Below are 8,274 nucleotides of genomic sequence, written 5' to 3' on the forward strand. Positions count from 1 at the left end.
ACATTGGCGTTGGAGATGAGGTGGAATGAGGCGGCTTTGTGTTCATTCATTTATCATGGCCTCGCAGAAAGGATCAATGATGAACTAGTACATAACAAACTCCCGGATTAATTAGAAGAAATTATAGCACTGACAAAGAACCAATGCAACTTGGGTGCACCCGTAAGAATGAAGACATTGAGACGGCCTATGTATGTACTGCAGAAAAAAGGGGCACTGAAAAAAGATCTGCCCTGGGCGCCCAGGAAACAAATTGGCTCAGGAGCCCTTACTGAGTGGAGCATTCCAGTCTCCTTACCCTGGTGGAAAATTGCTCTTGCCAGCCTCTCTGTCATAGAACTCCAAGGTGAGACACATTTTCCTGTTTATCGATTCCTGGGTGGCCAGTAACTTTATTGATGAAGATATAGTTTGCAAATTACAGATTCCCCTGATGTCCTGTACGCCTCCAGTCAAGATTCACTCACTTGATGGTTCTCCTATCGGATCCGAGAGGATTACTTAACAAACTATCCTTCTCATCCTTAACATAGGTGCTCTTTATCAAGAGACAATTTCAGTACTATGCATTCAAGCCTCACAACCGTCATTCATTTTGGGGTTTCCATGGTTACAACAGCATAACCCCCATATTGATTGGGCTACACAAGAATTGATTGCGTGGGGTGACAACTGCAAATTACATTGCATGCCTTGGGTTAAGTTACTGTCCACCATGGACATTAGACCGGATAGACTCCCCGATGAATACTGAGAGTTTATGCACGTATTCAGTAAACAAAAGGCTCTTACAGAACTTCCTCCACACAGACCGTATGACTGTGCCATTGACCTGATACTTGTGAAACTGCCACCCAGAGGCCAGTTATATTCTCTCTCTCCATTGGAGACTAAGGCCATGGAGGAATATAAAAATTTAGCTTTGGGGTTCATAAGACACTTGACCTCTCCTGCTGGTGCTGGGTTTTTCTTTGTGGAGAAAAATGATGAGGGGTTACGCCCCTGTATTGACTACCGAGAGCTCAACAAAATAACCCAGAAAAACTAGTACCCCTTACCCCTCATCCCGGCATTACTGGAGAAGGCAGCTAAATCCATTATATTTACTAAGATTGACCTCAGGGGGACGTATAATCTCATTCTTATTAGAGAAGGAGATGAATGGAAAACAGCCATCAATACAGAGAGTGGGTATTATGAGTACCTTGTAATGCCATTCGGACTGTACATCGCTCTGGCGGTTTTCTGGCACATATTACCTAGGTAAGTTCCTAGTTATATACTTGGACAATATCCTGGTGTTCTCTCTGAATTATCATGAACATGTCAAACACATTCGAATGGTATTGCAAAGGTTAAGACTAAACCATCTCTGTGAAATTAAAGAAATGCGAATTTCATCACTCAGAAATCGCCTTCATGGGGTACATCTTATCAAATTCCAGGTTGAAGATGGATCGTCCAAAGGATACTGCCATCCAGGACTGGCCTAACCAACCTAAAGCAAATATAAAGCTTCATAGGTTTTGCAAATTTCTACAGAACCTTTATTAAGACCTTTAGTTCAGTGATAGCGCCCCTTACTGCCCTCACTATAAAGGAATCCAACCAGGGCAAGTGGTATGCACAAGCTCAGGAGGCCTTTAGTACTCTAAAGAAGAAATTCACATCTGCTCCTATCCTTCTGGAGCACATTCCAGAACAACCCACTACAGTCTTCCTGGCGGACAAGGTGATCGGAGTGACCCTGTTAGATGTAGAGAAGGCAATCTCTGAGGCACTGCGAGACACCACATCCCCTCCAGAAACTCCGTCGGGTAAGCAATATGTGCCTCCACAGGGCAGGGCAGAGGTTATTCAATGGGGGAACTCATCTCGGATGGCTGGGCACCCCCGAATGAATCGTATGGTGGAACTCCTGCAGTGCAAGTTCTGGTGGCCATCCCTCCTAGCGGACATAGAGGTCTACATCTCCAACTGCACTCCCTGTTAAAGGTTAAAAGACTCCAGGAGGGTGCCCGCTGGACTTCTACAAGTGCTCCTGACACCAGAATGACCCTGGGAGTCCATATCCATGGACTTCATCACCGTCCTCCTGAGATCCTAGGGACAAACTGTCATCTTAACTTTTCTCCAAAGCAGCCCACTTCATTCCACTGCCCCACAGCCACGCAGATGGCGAATATTTTCATCAAGGTGGTCTTCCCCAGAAACATCGTCTCTGACAGAGGACACCATTTTGTCTCCAAATTCTGTAGGATACTGGAAATAAAGACTGACTTCTCCTCCAAGTACCACCAGCTAACGAACGGGTAGACGGAGCGGGTTAATCAAGACCTGGAGACTTACCACCGGTGCCATGTCTCCTCTTTTCACGATGGTTGGGTGACACACCTCCCTTGGGCTGAGATATCCCGAAATGTCCTAGTGAACTCAGCCACAAGCGTGTCACCCTTCAAATGCCAATATGGGTTCCAACCCCTTCTTCTCCAGGTCTATTCCCACAGCTCCAGGTTTCCGGCTGCAGACCAGGCCAGATTTGGGGGTTTGTGGAGACTGGTAAGGGCAAATCTAAAGAGGGCAGCACAACGGCAAGAGACTTTCACTAACCGACATCAGAGAGACCACCCTCCACTCCAAGTCAGGAAGCGAGTATGGCTCTCCACAAAATACCTCCGCCTATAGTTGCCCTCCAAGAAACTGGCTCCTTGCTACATTGGACCCTTCAAAGTGAGTGAACAAATTAATGCCGTCTCCTACTGTCTCACCTTTCCTAGATCCCTCAGTAGGAAAATTTCGACAGCATTCTACATTTCAATACTAAAACCCACACCAACACATCTGGCACCTGAGGAATCATCCGCTCCCTGTCTGGAGGATTAGGAAGAACCTCGCCCCCAGTGGATTGTCGACTCCAGATGGGTACAAAACATTCTCCAGTTCCTGGCACATTGGAGGGGGCATGGAGACGAAGACAGGTCCTGGATCCCAGCAAGAGAATTGGCAGCACCATGTCTCATAAGAACCTTCCATACGAGGTTCTCTAGAAAGCCTGGTCCAGCACCTGGAGGTCACCCCTTTGCGGGGGAGCACTGTGATGCCTTGACGAGCTCCAGTGCACCAGCACCAAATTCCATTCCACATTCCACACGTGGAAGGAGCTTCTCAGGACCATCTAAAATGAGATCAGGCCAGGCTTATCAGCCTCATTAGGAAGCCTCAACCACTACTGAAGCCCTGAGGAATCAATCCTCTGGGCTCAGACATTGAGTTGCAGGAGCGTGAGTAGCTGCTCTTTTCCCAAAGTTTTTCCCAGGGGTTTTCCAGGGTTTTTTTCCCCTGGACTCGTCCCATTCTGATTTCTTTTATCACTCCATTAATTATTCAATAAACCCATAAAAACTTCACTGCTGAACCAACTCCAGCAAGTATTAATTCGCCATGCCCTATTTTCCATTCAGAGGTGCAGCGTAGCTGAATGTCTGAAAATTACTTTCAGTAGTATTTTGAATATTATTGAAATAATACTATTAATAATATATTAATATATAATATATTCATACTATATTACTACTTTATTATAGTATTTTTCAACAATATTTAATGATTTTAGTTCAGCACTTAGTATGATCCATTCTAAACATATTATTAGAAAGACTAATGATTTTGAATGCTAATGGGAGGTTTCTAAAATGGATTTTAAAAAGTATTTTCTAATATATCGCCTGCAGTAGGTTCTTATGAACAATACATTGTAGGGACAAGGCCTATCATTTAACTTAGATTTAAGTGTTATTAAAGATTTCTAATAATCATTGAGTGCCTTGACAAAGCATTCCTGATGCACAGTGCTGTTGCTAAAGAGGTTCTTCTGTTCAGATACCTTATAAAGCTGTATCAGGCTGAACAAAATGATGGTGTATAGTGCTCATGGGCTCCAGCATGTCTCCAGGTTGGTTTGTTCCCAGAACCACAGGTTCACTATCCATCACCCAAAGGAACATTCCACCAATAAGTGATAAGTTGGATGGATACAAGAACCAAAACTAATAACCAGTTTTGTTTTACATTTAATATTTCTTTGAAAAGAATTGGTTGACCCCAGAAACAGCGTAAAGAGCTGTATTATATTGTGGTTCAAAGAGAATTCCACCATTGATGGTCCCTCCCTCTTCATTCCCATTTCCAGCTGCTTCCTTCAGGGAAGTGGTTTACAATGCCTGTGGCCAAGAAAAAATGTCTACAAATGTCTGCCCTGTGCAGTTGGTATTTAAAATGCAGCAAAGTAAAGGATTGTGTGTAATGGTAGTGTAATATTTGTCAAGTGGTTCACATTGGTATAATGGCTTTGGCATGTGATTTGCATGCTGGAGATCAGGGGTTAGAACCCAACTCCTGGCATGAGTTTTCCCGGGGTGGTGTGGTGGCTCTGTGGCTGGAAGGTTGCTGCTTCATATCCCATGGCTGGCAGAGGAATCTTACACTGCTGGACCCCTGAGCAAGGCCCTTAACCCTAACTTCTCCAGGGACACCGTATAAATGGCTGACCCTGCGCTCTGACCCCAAGCTTCTCTTCCTGTCTGTGTGTCTCATGGAGAGCAAGCTGTGGTATGTGAAAAGACAAATTCCTAATACGAGAAATTTATATGGCCAATAAAGTGATCTTATCTTATATGGGCAGAGAGAGAGAGATCTGTGCATATACATGCACATGTTGCAAACCTTTGCATGGTGATGCCAAAGACATATTTTCACCCTTTTTGGATTAAGTTATATCTGAAATATCTCATCTTAAATCTAAAAAGTATCTATACAAACTGCAAAAGACCCTATGAGAAAGCTTGCAAATGAAAGGAGGCCAATCAGTCTATCAATCCCATCTGTTAGGTTAGCAGTTTATTGATCCCAGAACCTTATCCATCAGTTTCTTGAAAGAAGCCATATTATTGGCTTCAACAACATGGCTGAGTACAGAAGCTTATTCCACATTACCACCAACCTTTGTGTAAAGAAGTAACTCCTACACAGATCTGTGGAGTTGGTCGAATAACTTATTAAAATTGTCCCACACCCTCAATTTATTGTTCATTTTTTTAAAGTAGTCCCTTGAACAAGTAGCCTCAAACATACTATTATATATACAGTATGGTCCCTGATGGAGAATAAATGAGGGAGAATTTATGCAGTTTAAAATTTCAATTAGAACTTGTGACTGATCACTAAAACAAAGGGAAATGTGACTAAGACGTGTTACAATTGACAACATATTATAATCTTAAAATAAGGTTATTCTAATACAGAGTCCATACTAATATTTAAGGTGTTTTGTATGTTAACAGCATTGGAAAATGATAAGGGACAAAAAATAACAAAAATGATTTTGTCTTTGTATTGTTTCCCCAGATTTTTCAAAATAGATGGAGGCACAGATCTGCTGCCCCAGGCTGTGAGGAAAGACCTTCAGAAGAGTAGAGTATTTCTGAATTCAAGAGTTTTGGAAATAAATCAGACCAGCAGGGGCATCCAGGTTGTGTACAAAGACAGAACAGACAACTCAGTCAAAATGATGGCAGCGGACTACCTCCTGTTCACCGGCACGGCCAAGGCAACTCTGAATGTTAGATTTAACCCCCCTCTCCCCCTGCGCAAAAGAGAAGCCCTGCGGAACGTCCACTATGACAGCTCGACTAAAATCTTCCTGGTCTTCAAGGAGCGGTTTTGGGAGAAAGAAGGGATCCGTGGGGGCAAGTCCATCACGGATCAACCGTCGCGCTTTATTTACTACGTGAGCGAAACGTTCAAGAGTGGGGTTGGGGTGGTGCTGGCGTCCTATACCTGGTCGGATGACTCCCAGTTTTTCCTGGGGATGAGCGACGAGGCCTGCCAGGAGGTGGCACTGAACGACCTGGCGGCCATCCACGGAGAAGGAATCCGGGATCTGTATGAAGGAGGGGTGGTGAAGAAGTGGAGCCTGGATGAGTACAGCCTGGGTGCCTTTGCGCTCTTCACGCCCTTCCAGCTGATGGATTATCACCTGGATCTGTTCAAGCCCTTTCAGAGAGTCTACTTTGCTGGGGAGCACACTGCCCTCCCCCATGCGTGGATCGAGACGTCCATCAAGTCTACACTAAGAGCAGCCATGAGTATGAACTACAAAGCCTCTGCCAAAGCCGTTCCACCTGTAAAGACAGAGCTTTAAAAAATCCAGGTAAAATATGGAAATGCTCCTTTTCTCTAAAATAAAATGTTTTTTTTTCAAATGTGCTTCAAGTGACTGCCTTGGGTCATTACACTGGTTTGTGCTTGCTGTTATTTTCTTCAATATTATAGTGTAATTTGTTTCATACCATATATCCTGTATTATTATACTAGATATGTTCTTGGAGATCTGCAGAGCTCACAGAGAGGAACCGAAGACATGCTCTTTCTAGGCAACTTAAGTTACAAATTTTACTCAGTTATAGAGATTCAATTAACTATGTATCATTTTTTTAAAATATGATTGTATCTTGTAAGATTGTACCATAATATCACTTTATTTTAATGTCAGGACAACCACAGAGCATGCAATACTAGCAGATTCACGGTGCTTTATGGGATAAGACCTAGTCAGTTTTGGAAAGTTGTGTTTGGAAAATATTTAAAAATCATTAAAGGAACAAAAACCAACTGGTGCTTCAGTTTGGATGTCTCGCTCTCAAACTTTTTTCAAGTTTGGAACAAGGCCAGTCAGCTCTAGAGATATAAAATTGTATTGGCTTAGAAAGAGTGTACATTAACAAAACAACAACAAAATAAATAAATGCTTCAAAACAGGTTTTGCTTCTTGTTTTGCTTGTTCTTTCTGCAATGGTTCTTGGGCCAAAAGCACTGCACATTATTCACAGTGAAAACAAAGAACATAGGAGAGGTATCAATGACTGATTGAAAATTTAAAATCCCAAAACGATTTTGAGCACAGGGAAAGTGTATGTGCATGGAACAAGATGTCACAGCTGCGATGTTGAAGGTGATACTATTCAAGAAGAGGCTGGATGAGCATCTCAGACCATCAAAAATCACCAATTAATTTGGTTGTCACTTTTAAGACAACCAATTGATCCAGTCAAGCATTCTACTGGAGCAGTCTTGGATGACTAGTTGGGATTTCATCCGACAGCCTTCTAATCAGCTCATTGAAACCAAGAAAGCAAGAGGGGCCCACTAGCCTCATCATTTGTAATCTTTCTTAATTGATGATTTTTCAGGCGAAAACCCAATTTATAGGGAGGAAGTTTCAATACATTTATTTTCATAGAAACTAAAATCACTTTGTTTCTATGACCACAGCCTGGTCATAGAAATTGGACACAGACAGACCTGACGGTCCAGAGTTACAGGAGGCCAGGCTGAAGATGCAGGAGATTATTACTGTTAGAAGGATAGAAGCCTGCCTCTCACACAGTGATAAACGTCTGTACAAAAACCTCCCTCAGCTCTACAGGAGCTGCTCTGGCTCATCAACAGGAACCACAGAGGACTGAGACTGAGAACAGCTGCAGAGCTGCTACAACACCGAATAGAGCTGGGTTTGTACAGTACATCATTTATAAATGCAGTGTAATAAACACACAGAAAGAATGTGTAGATGTATTTTAGTATTTAGCTTAATAGGCTATGAAACTGAAAATTACAAATAAAACAATGTTTATTAACATTATAGCTAATAAATGTCCTCAGATAAAATCTTTCAATAACTGGGCATAATTAGGAATTTATTTTTATTTTGTGATATTTATTGTATATGTAAAATGCAAGCAAATCAGCTCTATTTCTAAAGACAGATCACAGAAGCTACTGTGAGACACTAGGGATCTGGATGTTTTTCATTCAGATGTTAGTCAAACAGAACTACAAAACATAGACTGCAGTTATAAATATTGACCACAAGAAGGAGAGAGAACAGGTCATTGCACTGCACTAACATTGCATCGCCGCTGTAACAGCACCTAAAATATTTTAGTTTGAAACAGCCTAATATTTTAATCATTAAAAATGTTACAAATAAAATCTCATGAAGGATTAATTGTAATACATTTTGACATGCTTATACAAGAGAGGTACTCTTAAAAAAATGAAAGTTCAACAATTAGCTGTAAGTTAATGTCTTGAAAACAGTCCACGCTAAATGAAAGGACACGTGATGTCTCTGGGTTATTCACATTGAAGGGTGAGGTCTGTTCCCCACAAAACCTCTTCTAATCTGTACATTTCTAATCTTCACTGTCCTCATGC

General features: G+C 42.1%; 1 protein-coding gene across 1 annotated transcript in view; it reads left to right on the forward strand.

Annotated features, from left to right (window-relative positions):
• The window catches only part of LOC102696231 (L-amino-acid oxidase-like), a gene marked incomplete at its 5' end in the record, with an annotated part of 29,173 nt that extends 22,357 nt beyond the window's left edge, over positions 1 to 6,816 (forward strand). Inside the window, one exon of the mRNA XM_015339521.2 lies at positions 5,404 to 6,816. Within this exon, the coding sequence (XP_015195007.2) occupies positions 5,404 to 6,199 (796 nt within the window). The remainder of the gene's footprint in view (positions 1 to 5,403) is intronic.
• Between the last annotated feature and the right edge of the window lie 1,458 nt (positions 6,817 to 8,274).

The sequence above is a fragment of the Lepisosteus oculatus genome, chromosome 18 (genome assembly GCF_040954835.1).
Source record: "Lepisosteus oculatus isolate fLepOcu1 chromosome 18, fLepOcu1.hap2, whole genome shotgun sequence".
Lineage (NCBI taxonomy): Eukaryota > Metazoa > Chordata > Actinopteri > Semionotiformes > Lepisosteidae > Lepisosteus > Lepisosteus oculatus.